This window comes from Podarcis bocagei (assembly GCF_964188305.1).
Source record: "Podarcis bocagei genome assembly, chromosome: 1".
NCBI lineage: Eukaryota > Metazoa > Chordata > Lepidosauria > Squamata > Lacertidae > Podarcis > Podarcis bocagei.
The window spans coordinates 139,402,611-139,420,081 of record NC_138125.1 but is presented as its reverse complement, the minus strand read 5'-3'; the positions used below and the strand labels follow the sequence as shown (position 1 = coordinate 139,420,081).

The 17,471-nt window shown below is 46.9% G+C and overlaps 1 protein-coding gene and 1 long non-coding RNA gene across 3 annotated transcripts in view; both read left to right on the top strand.

Moving 5' to 3' along the window:
- Positions 1-17,471, top strand: part of SPAG16 (sperm associated antigen 16) — a 466,237-nt gene that overhangs the window by 233,036 nt on the left and 215,730 nt on the right. For both annotated transcript variants that reach the window (XM_081172704.1, XM_081172703.1), the window contains one exon: positions 14,779-14,964. In XM_081172704.1, the coding sequence (XP_081028830.1) occupies positions 14,779-14,964 (186 nt within the window). The remainder of the gene's footprint in view (positions 1-14,778; positions 14,965-17,471) is intronic.
- On the top strand, positions 7,409-9,013 carry LOC308582400. Its single transcript, XR_014005654.1, has 2 exons — positions 7,409-7,716; positions 8,524-9,013. It is a non-coding gene; the product is annotated as an uncharacterized lncRNA (long non-coding RNA).

Below are 17,471 nucleotides of genomic sequence, written 5' to 3'. Positions count from 1 at the left end.
AAGGGCGGGGAGGGCGCGAACCAGCCGGGGCCCCCTCCTTCCTTCCCAGAGAAGCAGCGCGGGCGCAATCCACGCCTCCGCCAGGAGGAGGAGCCGAACCTATGGAGGTTGGAGGTGCAAGGGCTCAGTCAGCAACCAGAGCCCTAGCACCGGCAGCAGTGAAAGCGAAGCCTCCTAGAGGGAACAGGAAGTGTTACGTCTGTGAGGAACCAGGGCATAAGGCAAAAGAGTGTCCCCAGAGGCCCCACAAGCTCACTGCAGCCTCAGCAATGGTGACTGCAGCAACGCAGCAAGGAGGACCACAGCAGGGAAACGACGCAGTCTGGCTGGAGGAAGAGGCACTGGGGCCCAGCCAGACGTGTTAGTGACGCAGTCCCCAGAGATTTTACAGCCCGTGAACCCCCTCCCGCCCAAACCAGTAGTGAGGCTCACAGCATCTCTCCAGCTGCCCAATGGAATCACCATAGACGTGCCAATCACCATTGACTCAGGCAGCAATGCGGACTTTATAGGGCAGGACTTTGTCGACAGGCACGCTGTGCAGTTGCTGCCGGCCACACTGCCCCTGCAGGTTGTCACGGTGGATGGCAGGGAGCTGCTCGGGGGGCAAGTGGTGAAGCAGACGCCACCAATGGTGATGCGACTTGGGAATCACAGAGAAATCATCAGCTTCAACGTCACTCAACTATCTGACACGCCCGTTGTATTGGGCATGAGTTGGCTGGACAAGCACAGCCCAACGATGGCTTGGTACCAGAGGCAGCTGACCTTCGGCTCTTCCTTTTGTGCTGAACACTGCATCGTGCCCAGGCAGGAAGGAGAGGAAGAGGAGTCACAGCTGCTGCTAGGCACGCTGCAAGCGATTCCCCACAAGTACGCTGACTTTTTGGAAGTTTTCTGCGAGAAGGAGGCAGACAGGCTACCCCCTCACAGACCATATGACTGCAAAATTGACCTGCTGCCGGGGGCGGCGCTGCCTAAAGGGAGACTGTATTCCATGTCAGAGGACGAACTGCAAGAACTCAAGGAGTTCATTGATCATAATTTGCAGCGCGGCTTCATCCGGGAGTCCAAGGCAGTGGGGGGCAGTCCCGTATTCTTTGTTAAGAAGCGGGACACGCCCCAAAAGAGACTCGTAGTGGATTACAGGATTTTGAACAGTGTGACTAGGCCATCGGACTTCCCCATGCCCCGAATTGACGACCTCCTCGCAAAGGTACGGAAGGGCAGAGTGTTCACCAAGTTGGACCTGCGGGGGGCGTACAACCTCATTCGCATGCGGGAGGGTGATGAGTGGAAGACAGCCATGTTCACGCCACTGGGGACCTACGAATATAGAGTTATGCCTTTTGGATTGCAAAATGGCTCCCACGTTTTTCAAGCATTTATGCATCACGTGTTGGCGGGACTTCTCTACAAGACGTGCGTCTGTTTCTTAGATGACATCCTGATCTTTTCGGAGTCGCAGCAGGAGCATGACAAACACGTCAAGGAAGTGCTGAGCAGGCTAAAGCAACATAGGCTCTACGCCAAGCTGGAGAAGTGCCAATTTGACGTGCCGGAGGTGGATTTTCTGGGCTACAAGCTGTCTGACAAGGGGCTCGCCATGGACAGCGCCAAGGTTCGAGCGGTGTTGGATTGGAAGAGCCCGCGCAACCGGAAGGAGGTCCAACGGTTTGTCGGCTTTGCGAACTTCTATCGCAAGTTTATCAAGGGCTTCGCGATGCAGACGGCGGCCATCACTGACACGCTTAGCTCCAAGAAAAAGAAGTTCATTTGGACAGAGCAGGCGGAGCAGTCCTTTCAGGCACTCAAGCGTCTCTTCGCGTCGGAAGAGCAGCTGCTTCATGTCAACCCCAGCAAGCCGATGAGGGTGGAGACAGACGCTTCGGACAGAGCCGTGGGGGCGGTCCTGCTGCAGAAAGACCCGCAGGGGGTGTGGCGACCGGGAGCGTTTTACTCCAGGAAGCTCAGCAAGTCCGAGCAGAACTACACCATCTGGGACAGGGAGTTGCTGGCCATTCACGCAGCGTTCAAGGCGTGGAGGCACTTTCTGATCGGCGCCAAGCACACGGTGCAGGTTTGCACGGACCACAAGAATCTAGAGCACTGGCGCACGGCACAGTTCCTGAACCAGAGGCAGATACGTTGGGCTGAGTTCTTTGCGAACTTCGACTTCCGAATAGAGTATGTCCCGGGGGACACCAACATCATGGCAGACGCTCTCTCCCGTAAGCCACAGTATCTGGAGGACGCAACGCCAGCGGCAGCCATGCACATCTTCGCACCGACAGTGTGGGCGTGCGCCGCGGCGACCGTGGACCTAGAGGCGGTGCGACGAGCGTTGCAGGGGGACTCCTTCGCACAAGCAAAGATGGCAGAGGTGCAAAGGGGCAAGGCAGCGGCCGACGGTTTCCAGCTGAGAGATGGATTGCTCATCCGTAAAGGGGCCATCTACGTGCCGGGAGACGAACTTCGAGCCAAGGTGCTGCAGCAGCTGCACGACGCGCCCACGGCCGGGCACTTTGGCAAGGAGAAGACGGTGGAATTAGTAGCCAGGGATTTCTGGTGGCCTGGAATGAGAGGGGAGGTCGCAGACTACGTGGCGAGGTGTGACACCTGCCAGAGGGCCAAACCAGTGCACAAACCGCCGGCCGGACTGTTGGAACCGCTGCAAACTCCGGTCGAACCTTGGGAAAGGGTGGCCCTGGACTTTGTCACGGATCTGCCCAGCTCAAGGGGCAAGACGGCAGTGCTGGTGGTGGTGGACCTGTTTTCCAAGATGGCGCATTTCATTCCGTGTGCTAAGGTGGCCACGGCGGAGCAAACCGCCAAACTGTTCATAGACCACGTGTTCAAGGTTCACGGTCTGCCACGGTCTATTCTGTCCGACCGGGGGCGGCAGTTCATCTCGAATTTCTGGCAGAAGCTGATGGGCTTCCTGAACGTCAAGATCAACCTGGCGTCGGCGAGACACCCGCAGACCAACGGGCAAGCGGAGCGGGTCAATGCCATCATGCAGCAGTACCTGAGATGTTATGCAAATCAACAGCCTGCGACGTGGGTGGATTACCTGCCGCTTGCCGAGTTCGCCTACAACAACACGAAGCACGTGTCCACGGGGGTCACGCCGTTCTTCGCCAACAACGGGAGGCACCCCAGAACCTTCCCGGGACTGGAAAGAATGGGGGAGGGGGAGCCGCAGACAGCAGATGCGTTCGCGTCGGAGCTGCAGGAAGTCCACGATCAGCTGAGGCGCCACCTGGAGCTGGCCAAGCACGCATACAAGGTACAAGCAGACAAGCACAGAAGGGTTGGAGAAGAGCTCCACGTGGGAGACTGGGTTTGGTTAGCAGCCCACGCAGTGCCGGCCAGGTCGTTGGCCAAGAAGAAACTAGGGCATAAACAACTGGGGCCCTACCAAGTCGAAGAGCAGGTCAACCCGGTAGCTTTCAGACTGGCACTTCCGGAGGGTTCCAGAATGCATCCGGTATTCCACAGATCGGTGCTCACTCCCTACAAGGCACCGCACAGGTTCCAGGAACCCGGAACGGCGCCGAGTCCGGCCAGAGACAGAACAGGGCACGCGGGAGTGGCACAGAAGGAGCGCATCAACGAAGTCACGGAGATTTTGGACTCCAGATGGGGGGAAGAGGGGGTAGAATACTTTCTCGCCAAGGAGGGCACCCCGGCCAGTGCGAACAGCTGGGTGCCGGGCTACGCCTTAGACGAACCTCTGCTCAAAGACGAGTTTCATGCCCTCTTCCCACATAGACCTATGCCAGCAGACTTTTTCGACGACTGGCTTTTCACGCCCACGCTTTCGGCCAGCACGTTCCGGGGGTTCGACTCGGACGAGGAACCGACACGAGACGTCCGTTCCCCGGAGGGGTCACCCTCGGGATCCGCCTCAGAACCCTCGTATTGGTGGGACGATAGGCCAGAGGAGCAGTTCCGCAGAAAGTGGCTGGAATGCTCAGGACGAGCAACGCCGCCAGGAGGAAGTGAGGGAGAGACGGACATGGACATTTTCGGGGACGACCCTGGTTTCGAGCACGGCGGCACAGAGATGGAAGCGGAGGTGACCGTCGTCGACGAGAGCAGGGAGGAAGACCCGGGAGAGTTCAGATGGAGGCCCGCCACGGGAAGCGACCGATATCCGACGTTCGTCCCTTTGCAACAGCAGCCCCCAGCTCCAGCACCGGAAGGAGGGGAGGGGGGAATGGGGGGCTTCGAGGGGGGGATGGATGTCAGGGGTTTAGGAGCAGAGGCACGGGCAAGGGAGGAAACAGAGAGCGAAGGGGAGGAGGCAGAAGAAAAGATGAGTGATGACGACGACCCGAGATCTCCTAGTCTTTCTAGTGAATCAGAGGATTCACAGAAAGGAGCACCAGTGGCCAGGGCAAGGGGGGCACCCCAGGAAGATAGAGCCAGAGGGGACTCAGGGGGGAGCAGCTGGAAATCGGGACCAGCGTCACCGCCAGGAAGCAGGGAAGAGGAAGGGAGCCAGGGGGGAAGCGCTGGCAGCTCACCACAGGAGGGAGGGCATGAGTCAGGAGTGGCCACACCTCCATCGGGGAGCGAAGAAACGGTTAAGAGGAAAGTGGAAGGTTGGGCGCGCGCGCCAAGTTCAAAGGCAGAGGAAGGCGGCGCAGTAAGCAGCCCCGAAAGGGAACCAGGTCCTAAAGCCCGGCGCAAGGAGGCAGGAGGGTCCGGGTCAGCGTCAGAAGAATCCCGGAAGGAAGAAGCCCCGGGGGGTAGAGGGACCCAGAGGAGGACAGTCAGGCGGAAAAGGTGGAGCAAGGCTAGGATATTAAGTTGGTGCACACGGGGCGGAGACTCAGACGGAGCTTCGCCGATCTAGCTACTAGACGTAGAGTTTGCGCGCAGCAGCGTGAGAATGGAAACTGTAATTCAATAAAGACTTTTACTTAATGATCGCTGGCTAGCGTGATCCTCTGTGAGCTAGGATCTTCAAGCAGCTCTGACACTTATGTTAACATTTTTTCTATGCTACTCTTAAAGCTGCAGAAGTCATGTCAGGATCTGGATTCGCAACCCTATGTGCTGTGCTTTCAACAAAAATGTTCATACTTCCCTACTAATGTGAATGTTCTTTTTTCCTTCCCTGCTGTGTGATACCAGAGTGCTTTTGTACTTAAGGTAGCATCCTAAAGCTGGGGCATGCTGATTTTGAACACAGCTATGGTGTACCCCTGAGCAAGTTAGCCAGCGGCACTGTAAATAGAGATCTAGTAGCATAATTTAATACATATCAAGTAAACCTTTCTTTCCAAAGACTTGGGGAGCTCTCAGGCAGAAAGCATTAATTGGTTTTTATCTTAATGAAAAATCGTCTTTGTATTTTTGATTTGGAAATAATATTGAATGGCTGAACTATTTTTCCTATTGCTAACTACATTTCACATACCTCACTTACTTTTGGGTTGATTTTTCTGTGTTGAAAATAGGATCATGCATTTCGTGGGTGCCATGAAATCCTGAAGGTTGTGCGAGTAAACCAACCATTCTTGCACAAAGTACTCCAGCGATGGTCACTTCTCATTACAAGCCCCACTTTTTTCTTAGTATCTGCCATTATGGCAGCTCTTCCCACTTTCAGCTTAGCTCCTGAAGTGTAGCAGCAGATACAGCCTTGCAGTAAGCATGCACATTATTCCTGGATATATTTATCCTTCACTCAAAAAGTGACCTGACATCCCCCAAAACAGATGTGCAGTGTACACAAAGCTAAGTGTTTCCATATTGACATTTTGCATGTCCTGCTTGCATTATGACATGTGATTGTATCTATAATGGCTCCTGAGAGTTGGCTTGATGGTGCATGATTTATTTATTGTCTGTTAAATCTATATCCCACTTTTCCATGTGCAGTGCACAAACTGGCTTGCAGTAAAGGTAAAGGGACCCCTGACTATTAGGTCCAGTCGCGGACGACTCTGGGGTTGCGGCGCTCATCTCGCTTTATTGGCCGAGGGAGCCGACGTACAGCTTCTGGGTCATGTGGCCAGCATGACTAAGCCGCTTCTGGTGAGCCAGAGCAGCGCACGGAAACGCCGTTTACCTTCCCGCCGGAGCGGTACCTATTTATCTACTTGCACTTGACATGCTTTCAAATTGCTAGGTTGGCAGGAGCAGGGACTGAGCAACGGGAGCTCACCCCGTTGCTGGGATTCGAACCGCCGACCTTCTGATCGGCAAGCCCTAGGCTCTGTGGTTTATCCCACAGCGCCACCCATGCTGTAAACACAAACAAAAATAATAACCTATTAACGTAGCCATAAAAAGGGGTTGCATCCAACTAAGTCATGCTCAGAGGAGACCCATTGAAATTAATAACACAACTAAAGTCCATTGATCCAGAGAAAACAGTAATGTAGAAAAACAAGGTAACAGTTAAATAAGAGCAGATAAAACATCAACAATGACAGCTGGTTAAAAACATACTGAGCTGTGATTTAAAAACCACCATTGGAATATAGTTCCATAGCTTGGGTGCAGCCAACGTCCTGTCTCAAGTTCCTGCCAAATGCACATCAGATGTCAGCAGGACATAGAGGAGGGCATTCTTGGGAAATCTCAAAACCTAGGCAGCTTCATACAGGAGAAATGTAACTTGATCCCAAACTGTTTAGAGCTTTTATAGGTTATGACCAGTAGGGATGGGGCAGACGCTAGTTGGATCTGCATTTTTTCACACACATACTTATATAGAAAATTATTTGCGTGTCGAGGTCCCCAAGCCACCCCTCAAATAACTCACAACACACACGTAATTTTTGTTTAAGGTTTTTGGCATAATTTTGGCCACAACTTTATTAACATACATGATTGTTAGTGGTTGCTTAGGCATTGGTTAAGACTATGTCCCCCCCCCCCCCCCGGCCTGGGGACAGAACTGACTTCCGGATTCCACCGAAAGCCAGTAAGGGAAAACAATATTGGGGAGACAGGGAGCTGAGGCACAGACCCTCACCTCTCCCCGCATGCTCCCCAGGGCTTGCCGGCCCTAGCCCCATTCCATGGATTTGGACGAAAGCATGGCAAGCCCCTGGGTTCCTTTAACAGAATTCCCTTTCCGCAGCAGCGCTGGAGGGGTAGGCCCAGCCAATCCTTGCCCCTCCTCCAACCAATTTATAACCAATGCCTAACCGCAACTTACAAGTTGTGACAATTTGCTACACAGTAGGCAAAAACCAAATGGCCCAGCCAATCAGCCAGATGGACAAAATTCCTACCAGTCCCCTGCCCCAAAAGCAGATGACCCCATGACAGGCATAGCAAGGTCAACACAAAAAAACCCTAATTACAGGGCGGGTGGGCGGGTGTTCCGATGCATGCAGCAAAAGAGAAAGTTCCAAAGCTGCATGCACAGAATATAAAGCTTTAAATCCCTCCCACCAAATTGCAACACACAAATTGCCCCAGCAACATGACCATCCAATCATTGCCACAGCCAACCTTCCAATCCTGCCAGGCAACAGAGGGGCGGCCTGGCAGACCCCACTGCAACCCGTGATCTCTGTTAAGGAGAACACTCTATGCGATCAACCCCATAGCTCTTTTTATCTTGAATGGAATTTTAAACCTCCTCCCTCTCTCAATAAAGACTAACATGGGAGTAACAAACAGATTTCGCTCCAGATATTGCTTCTAGCAGCAGCCAGTAAAGCCATCATAATCGGCAGTTGATTAGTTGAGAATGGCAGCTTTTTTCTTTCTTTTTACAAGCCTAGGATGAGTGGATTGCTTAGACACTTAGATTCCTCTGGCACCACGCTGGCAACAGGACTGGCCTCTCCCGCGGGGCCCCATGGCAGAGGCGCAGGCCCGCAGTCAGTCATTGTGGCACCAAAGTTAAGGTGGTGCTCGGCCGCGGTGGATGGAAGCGGCAGTCGTGGCGCACCAAGGCAGCACTCGCAGGGCGCACTGAGGGGGGGCGGATGCAGGGCAGCAAAACTTTTGTGGGTGACTGGGCTCCTGGGGCCCCCTGGAGATGGCACCAGTGGTTGAGTATATTTTTAGCTACAGGAGAATAGCAAATGTAAGGGCTTTTCAGTTCTGCCATGGTTATTTCCTTGTATTTCCTTGTATCAGAATCACCAGTCTTGGTATTAGAACCCCCCCAACCCCCCCCCCAATTCTTTAACATAAAAGCATTGAATTGTGGAGTTGGAAGGGACCACGAAGGTCATCTAGTCCAACCTCCTGCAATGCTGGCATCTTTTGCCCAACGTGGGGCTCGAAACCACAGACCTGAGATTCAGATTGTCATGCTCTGCCGACTGAGCTATCCCAGCTCTAATGCAAACCTTGTCCAAGAAGCATTTTGTAAACAGAAAATATATTTGTTTTGTTTATAGCAGTTTTCAGATGCCCACTAAAATCCACTACAATGTATTTGTGTCTCAGGGGTGGTGATTCATGGTGCCAACGGATACTCTTGGTTCAACTAGTCTTCTTTTCATGATTGCAATTCTGCAATCTTTGCATCTCTTGCAGATAAAGTATCTCAGTCAGAATCTGGAAATTCTATTCTATTTGGTGTAAAGCTACTGGTAATTGGTTTATGGAAATTTTTTTACTGACTTAATTGAGAAAAGTATGGACTAAAAATTAGGGGGGGGAGTGCTGAATTGGTGAGGGCAATGGCTCATTTCTGACTCAGAAATTTAAAATGAACAATCCTAAAATATTTCTATTCTACTAACTTGAAAATCACCTTCATAATTTTTCAGCAAACATTGGGAATAGTTGGATATTTAAGATTATAAATATCTTTATATTATGTATGAACAAAAGAAAACCCACTCTGTAAAGTATGAAGGGGCTTACACATTTAATGGGATCTCTATTAAGATAATATGTGAAGCAGTGCTGTTAATGCAGATAAAGTATATTGCATTCTTAATAAAGCTTTTCAGTTATGAGGTACTGGAGGGAAGATTGAACAATAATATTTTAGATTTTTAATGGTCATATCAAATAAATTCAAACAGATGAATAAATTGAGTCAATAATAATAATAATAATAATAATAATAATAATAATAATAATAATAATAATACCTCCCCCATCTGGCTGCGTTGCCCCAGCACACCTCTGACAATGCCAGTGACATGTGATTCTTTGGACTGAAATCAGATCCCAAACTGCAATGAAAGCTTTGCAAGCAGTCAGTGTTTGTGTCTCATGCATATTCGGTTCCCCTGCCGCAGTGCGCAGCTGAAGGGCGCAGTGGCAGAGGGCAGGCGGGAGGTGCTTGGGCCTCAGATGGAGCAATGGGATGACTATATGGGATGAGTTTGGGTAGTGAAAGGTCTGGAGGCAGCTGAAGAAGTCTCTCTGCTTCTGGAAACTTGAACTTCAGCAGATAAAAGCTGTTTCAGTCAGTTTCTCAGGAGAGGGAGGAGGAAGCTAGATTTCTTTAAGGAACACATCTTTACAAAACAACAGAGAACTTACTTCCTTGCTTTGGCATCAACCTGCAGACATTTCTTCCCTCCTAGCAATGTCTTGCTATGGCAGCTGAGGTCAGCACTTCTACTCTCACTTCATAGACTTTTAATGCTAACCCTTGTAAAGTGGTTCAGAAGTTCTAATCTCTGGGAAAAACTCCCTCCACCTTCAGAGCCAGAGATTATCAACCTTTAATGCAGAGCTCTTTGCTCCTCTCAGGTATGTTTGATTTAGGAAAATATCAGAAGGAATATTTCAGGCACTTGTTAGCATTTGAAAAAGTAATTTGACATGTTTTGCATTTTATGCATTTGTCCAAACACCTTCTTGTTACCTCCTGCATTTTAAATATAAGTGAATAAACCCAGTCAGACTGAAGTATTCTTTGACTGGTATGGCCTTTTATCTCATGGGGCTTCTTACGCCTCAGTCTCTTATGCAAGTAGCTTGCAGGGAGAACATGGAGTGCTGACACTGTGCCAGTGCTGTGATAGTGTGGGGAGAGGTTAGCATTCTCTGGCAATGAGCTAGTAACTCTTGTCCCCAAATAATTTGTCATTTTAGAAAGCAGCACAGTTGCTATGATATGATTGCCTTAAATAACTGAGGTCCTTTCACGTTTCCCCCACACTTTCGGGGAGTAACAGCCCTGTTTCTCTACTTCAGTTGCAGGCCGATCAACAAAAGATTGCAATCCTAGCTCCATTTACCTGGGAATTCAATAGGACTTACTTGTCAGTAGACTTGGGGTGGTATTTCAACATGTTGATTGACTAAATTAGGATACTTAAGTTCAATAAGTATATTCTGAGTAAAATTGTAGTTGGTTAGGATTGTAATTACCGGTAATTGAACACAGTCAATTTCAGGAGTCCATGGTTAGGACTGTGCTGTTAATGAGAAGTCCACTGCCCATTTATCTGGGAAAGCTATATTGAACACTGGGACTTCATTCCAAATATATATGCCTAAGACTGCATTGCACTGCATGTGTGGCCTTGAGACACTGCACTCTATGAATGACATTTTCTCTCCAGGCAGTTATATAATTAATTGATGTAATTTATTACATAATCCTAATAAAACCTCCCTGTCAGAGGAACAGAGACTGTCTGCAAAGTTGTTATTCTTTTGAATAACATTAAGTTACTTTGGATAATGTTTATAACGGCAACCCTAATTTATATATCCAAGTTTTTCAGTGCATTGAAAATAAATGAAGGTATTTCAAAGTCTGTTTTAACCAGTCTTTATCTGTGGCTTTATTAATAATACACTGACATATTGTTGTCATTTATGATGGATCAAAAGGCACCTTTATGTTGTGAACCACACTGTGATCTTTGGATGAAGGATGGTATACATATTTAATAAATAAAAATAAATACAATTATTATTTAAGTTTAAATTAATCTTCCCTTCACCTTTTCTAAAATGTAACCATGGACAGGCATCATATGAGACTGGACGAGGCTCGCAGAAGAAATGCGGGGCACTTCTAGTTAATTTGTCAGCTTTTGTTAAATCAATAATACTTTTATCAAATACTGTACATAAAGACTTCTATTAAACACACAATATACTAATACATGATGATGTATTACATGGAGAATATCTAACTAGAGATGGGACTCTCTTTCTTTCTTTCTTTCTTTCTTTCTTTCTTTCTTTCTTTCTTTCATAAGGAAGTATTATTTTGACTGTGCCTTGGCAGACATTTTAATATTGTATTTTTTCATATATTTTTTATTAATTTTTCAAATTTATAACAAATAAGACAGATAAATAAAGAAAAAAAGAGAACAACATTACAATACTAAAACAGAAAGCAACAAAAACAAACATATATATACCTAATACTTTAAAGCCTAATTTATATTTCATTGTTAACTGACTTCCTCGAATCCCTGCTTACTGAATTTCATTGAAACACTTTTTAACAGCTTTCCAATATCCTCTTTCTAATCAAATTAACACCTTTAGTTTACAATGCTCTTCTCTTTTCATAATTATCCAAATCCATAGTATTTTACAATTAATCTAGTCTTAGGCCCATTTGGTACTTTCAAATAATTTCTACTTATCGTATGTTACAACATTTAGCTAAATAGTCTTTAAATTTCTTCCACTCTTCTTGGTATTCCTCTTCTTTCTGATTACGGATTCTTCCAGTCAGGTCGGCCAGCTCCAAAAAGTCTAACATTCTTCTACTGTTGGTATTTCTTGTGATTTCCAATTTTTTGCCAATAAAAGTCTTGCCGCTGTAGTGGCATACAAAAACAATCTAACATCTTTTTTTGGCAATTCCAATCCTATTATTCCAAGCAGAAAGGGTTCTGGTTTCTTAATAAATGTATTTTTCAACATTTTTTTCAACTCATTATAAATCTGTTCCCAGAAGTCTTTCACCTTGGGACACGTCCACCACATATGATAAAAGGTGCCTTTTTTCTCTCTACACTTCCAACATAAATTATCATTCATATGGTATATCTTTGCTAATTTTACTGGGGTTAAATACCATCTATACATCATTTTCATGATGTTTTCTTTTAATACAGTACTTGCAGTAAATTTAACCCCTTTCTTCCACAACCTTTCCCAATCCTCCAACATTGTATTGTGTCCAACTTTTAAATATTGTAATGGAAATTCCTTTAAAATATTGCTCACATTTAATTTGTACAAATTTGAATATGTGGCTGACGCCAACAATTAAACACAACAACAGAGGAATGTAACTTCTGCCACCACAGCCTCCCCAACCCAATTCCAAAATTTGGACCCTGTCATGCTCTAGCAGCAAGGAATCTCCACTCACCTGGGACTCTGGAGGAGGAGCTGCATTTGCTGCATGGTGCAGCCGTGGCTGGTCCTGGGAGGCCACCATCTTCCTGTGTGGCTGGGGAAGCGGATGACCACTTGGTACCACCCCACCTCTGGGTGCTGTGCGGGAGTCCCTTCTGAAGTCCATCTGTGCCTGAAAAACAGGTTTCAAAGAGGCTCCCTCTTAGTGTCCATCAGCTGATGGGCACAGAGGAGAGCCTTTGAAGAAGCTGCCTTTCAACACTGATCGGTTTATGAGTTCTGAGAGGGAACTCCTTTGAAGTCTGTTTATGCCTGCAAATGGGGAGTCCCTCCCAAGCTCCCTATCTACAGTATGGAGATAATGTTTGTGACCTCTTCCAGAATTGTTTTAAGACTTACAGCAGCATAATATATCTTGTTGGTGTGTGGGGACGTGTGTTAGGAGAGGGGCAGTACCTCTGGTGGGGGACATCTTGTGCTCCTTCTCATATAGTTTGTCCACCTTTGGACCCATCCTGCTCTTAGCTCTCACTTGTGGCTTCTAAAAGCTGTCAGCATGCGACAGTGGCTACACCCTTTGACTGGCTGGCTAAACTAGGTGAGAATAGCCAATGGGTCTCAAGCCCTCGATGATTTAGGAACTTCACCTGGATGAGAAGACAGACTCTGGTGGATTGAGTGGACAAGACTTGTAATGTGTCCAACAGTCAAGAAGGTGGTTTTTTCATGCTCCGTAGAGGAAACTGAGTGGCAGATGGAGCTTGTCAACCTGGGAAGAAGGAAAATTCTGTGCCTTGTGCAATATCTTCACAAGGAGAAAAGGCTAAGAAGTAAAACCTACACAAATCCGGAGTCCCTAAGATGGTTGGATGGCGCCTTGCACACCTTCTTCCAGCAACTCCTGCAGCCAAGCTGGTGCCACACATATTGCTCTGCTTTCCTTTGGACCACATCAGCAAGGCTGAGAGGGAGGTCTCCTAGTCTGGGCAGCCCATGCCCAGGCTTGTGCCCCAGGGAGGTCACTTAGGTGCTGCAATTTGACTACACCCCTGGGGGCACACTCCATTATCTCTCAAGACAGATGGATGACAACAACAAATGTATCTGGTTGCTTTGAATACCATAAAGCACTATTAATTAATGTTTCAATATTTTAATGTTGTATTTTAATTTTGTTTTTAAGTTGTAATCAATAAAAACTTGTTTTTATTACTGCTTGTAAGCCGCTCTGAGCCCGGCCTTGGCTGGGGAGGGCGGGGTATAAATACTACTACTACTACTACTACTACTAATAATAATAATAATAATATTTTTCATACTTTGACATAAACTTTAGGCTCATAGTCAAGAAACATTGCTTACCCTGTCAGTCCTATTGGAGATTTGAAGACAAGTGTCAGGGGTTCAGGAGCAGAGGCGAGGGCAAGGGAGGAAACAGAGAGCGAGGGGGAGGAGGCCGAAGAAAAGATGAGTGATGACGACGACCCGAGATCTCCGAGTCTTTCCAGTGAATCAGAAGATTCACAGAAAGGAGCGCCAGTGGCCAGAGCAAGGGGGGAGCCTAGGGGGACACCCCAGGAAGAAGGGTCCAGAGGGGGCTCAGAGGGCAGCAGTTGGAAATCGGGGCCAGCGTCACCAACAGAGCGCAGTGGAGAGGAAGGGCGCCAGGTACCGAGCTCTGGCAGCTCACAACAGGAGGGAGGGCACGAGTCAGGAGTGGCCACACCTCCATCGGGGAGCGAAGAAACGGTTAAGCGGAAAGTGGAAGGTTGGGCGCGCGCGCCAAGTTCAGATGCACAGGAAGGTGGCGCAGTAAGCAGCCCGGAAAGGGAGCCAGGTCCTAAAGCCCGACGCAAGGAGACAGAAGGGTCCGGGGGGTCCGCGTCAGAAGAGTCCAGGAAGGAAGAGACAGCGGGGGGCAGAGGGACCCAGAGAAGAACGGTCAGGCGGAAAAGGTGGAGTAAGGCTAGGGTATTAAGCTGGTGTACAGGAGGCGGAGACTCAGACGGAGCTTCGCCGGTCTAACCCATAAGACGTAGAGTTGCGCGCAGCAGCTTGAGAATGGAGACTGTAACTCAATAAAGACTTTTATAAAGTGAACGCTGGCTAGCGTGATCCTCTGTGAGCTAGGATCTGGAAGCAGCTCTGACAACAAGTGAGCAAAGTTTTATAATTCCACAAAATGCCACTGTATTCCACCCCCCACCCCCCGCTCACTCCTGTGCTCCAAAGCCTTCCAGAGCAGATTTAGGGGGCCCAGGGACACGGAAAGTCCCATTGCATGAGCATATCTCAATTTGAACATGCAAAAACTTGGGTGAATTCCACTCAGTGAAATTAATGAACATCACTAAGTTAGGTCCATTAATTTCACTGGGTCATCTCTGAGTAAAGCTTAGTAGAATACCACCCATGGACGTCATCATAGTGACCTGAGAGTGTTACCTGAAATGTTGCCCATGTGTGATCCAGATTTCTTATTTTCAACAGTGGAACAAAACTGGTCACTTCCAGCGGAGATGCAACTATTCGGATATGGGACTTTGCAAAGGGCGGCTGCGTTTTGACCTTGGAAGGTCACAGCTATTCGGCCTGGGACTGCTCCTGGCATTCATGTGGAGATTTTGTGGCTTCTGCCTCTATGGATAAAACTAGCAAAATATGGGACCTGAACAGGTATGTGATAATTTATAATCATTTGTATGTTGAAACAGATTCTAGATGTTGGGGGGGGGGGAAGGTTGGCTCAGGAAAATGACAAATGATCTTTTAAAATTTTCAGATGCTTTCAAACACCAAAATAATATTGCACTATATTAAACATAATCTGCTCAATATAAATAAAATGAATAATCAAAAAATTATGTCACATTCTATGAAGTGTCTGTGTGTGCATATCTATTTTATTCAGTATGAAAGCCTATTGGATTCAGTGCCACGATTGTTGCAGATCAGAGATTTGTGTCATGATTACACCCAGTTTTTCTGGTTGTAAGTTATTTTTACATCCATGGGGTTTTTAGGATTTCCCTTTATATCAGTTCTGGTAGAGCGGAGCAGTGTGTAGGTATGTCTGGCGAACACTCCATGTGATCCTCCTGGGGCTGGAAAGGGGTTAGTTTAACCCCCAGTTTGCTAGTAGAACTGAATTACTGTGTTGCGAAATGAGGCATGTCTAAAACGTGTGTCACCAACATGAAAAGTTTGGAAAGCTCTGTGGTAGAGTATGGAATAGGTGATTTATAGCAAGTGGCAGGAAACCTATGGCTCTCTTGGTGTTGCTGGGTCTAAATTTCTCATCATCCCCAACTATTGACCATAATGGCTGGGACTGATGAAAGTTGTAGTCAAACAATAAGAGCTGTTGTACAGTGGAACGGACTCCCTTGCGAGGCTAGAGGCCATCTGTAATGGATGCTTTATCTGAGATTTCTGCATTGCAGGGGGTTGGACTAAATGACCCTCAGGGTCACTTCCATCTCGTCAATTCTGTGATAATAATATGAGTTCCACAGGTTCCTCAACTTCCAGTTCTTTTTTGTCCATTTCTGAGCTATGTAATGACTTGCACCATCTGGCGATGACAGTGTAATAGTACCAGTCATGTAATTGTACCAACATGATATTTTGGGTTTCTTTATTCTTTGCTACTGCAGTGACCTATGGGATTAGGTCTTAAAAGTACTCTTTTGTTTCTTGGTGATTGTTATGGAAATTACTGGCACAAGACACCATGTGTGTTCTTACGGCCAGGAAGAAAGCATCTTCATTTTTTCCAAATCCTACTTCTAGTGTCCAAAGTCCATTCTGGGGGTCTAATCCGGCCCACTGATCGGTTTAATCTGGCCCCTGTGGCAATTTATTTTCTGGGGTAAAATCCTAAAAAAACCTCAACAACCCCAGGATTTATAAATGCTTTGGTTTTATATCTACTTGTTCTTTCTTGAAAGAGCCCTCAGGGTCAAAGAGTCTTCAATGGAAATTCAGAGTGACTGAATAATAAAAGTATTTCATTCCTTTTCCAGTAATAAACTTGCATTTTATCATTAAAATAAATTTTGAGCTGTTTGCTGTATTGCATATGCTCTTCATATTTACAAAGAATTTCCTAGCTCGTATTCCTTATGATGCATGTAATCATCCCCACAATTCTTCACAACATAAATTTGATTATGGAATTGGAATATGATCACGCAATCATTTATCATTTATTTGTAGAGTCATGTATTTGCGTAAATAGGCATAGTTCAGAAGATTGTTTAATGTTTCGGTTTGGTATGTGTTCAGGATTGTGCCGTACAGATTGTACTATATATTGTTATCTGGACAGTGATACGTGATCTGCATTTTTATGGTCTAGCCTTGTCAGGGCAATGCTGATCAACTAAACAGTTTCTTAGAGACGGCCCAATACTATCAAAGTTTACTTTGCATTAGGCTCCAGCTAGTAGAAACAGCAGCAAAATTGTTACTGGACATGTACACCTTTGTCAGCAGGTGAGGCTAGTTGCATTTTTGAATATACCCATCTGTACACAGAGGGCATTTGGATGTAAAGTCAAATCATGGTTTATCATTAAAAGCACGAGAGCCACGTACCTTTGTCTTGCTCTGTCTTCTCTCCTCCCTCTTCTGGTGTTGGCACTTTTTATACTTTTTATCAATAGAAACTATATCACAAATCAGGTAACTATTGTGGACAGATGTATTCTTAATTGCCTGTATATGCCTGGCAGAATAGGAGGGGGGGGTCAGCAATTGTTTAAAGGCTGAAATAAAAAGTGCCTGCTGAATCTGTATGGAACTCAGCAAATCAAGTGATGTCCATGGCATGAATCACTGTAGGAGGGATTGCAGTGGATGCCCCAGGCAGAGCTCGAGATAATTGTATGCTGTGGATGTTCCTTGGGCTGCCAGCTAGATCAGTCTAGTAGTATCCTTGAGTTGTGAAGCTGAACTAGGGTGAGCACAACCCCATTCATAAAAGGCTGAGCATCTTGTTGATCAGTGAAAGCTTTCTTTCACAGCACCTCCATATTATCTGGGTTTATCCTCAGTTTATAGGCCTTCATCTATTACTGCTTCCAGACACTGATTCAGTAGCTTTGCCACCTCACCTGAATCTCATGAAAAGGAGAAATAGAGCTAGGTATCATCAGTGTCCTGATGGCATCTCATTCCAG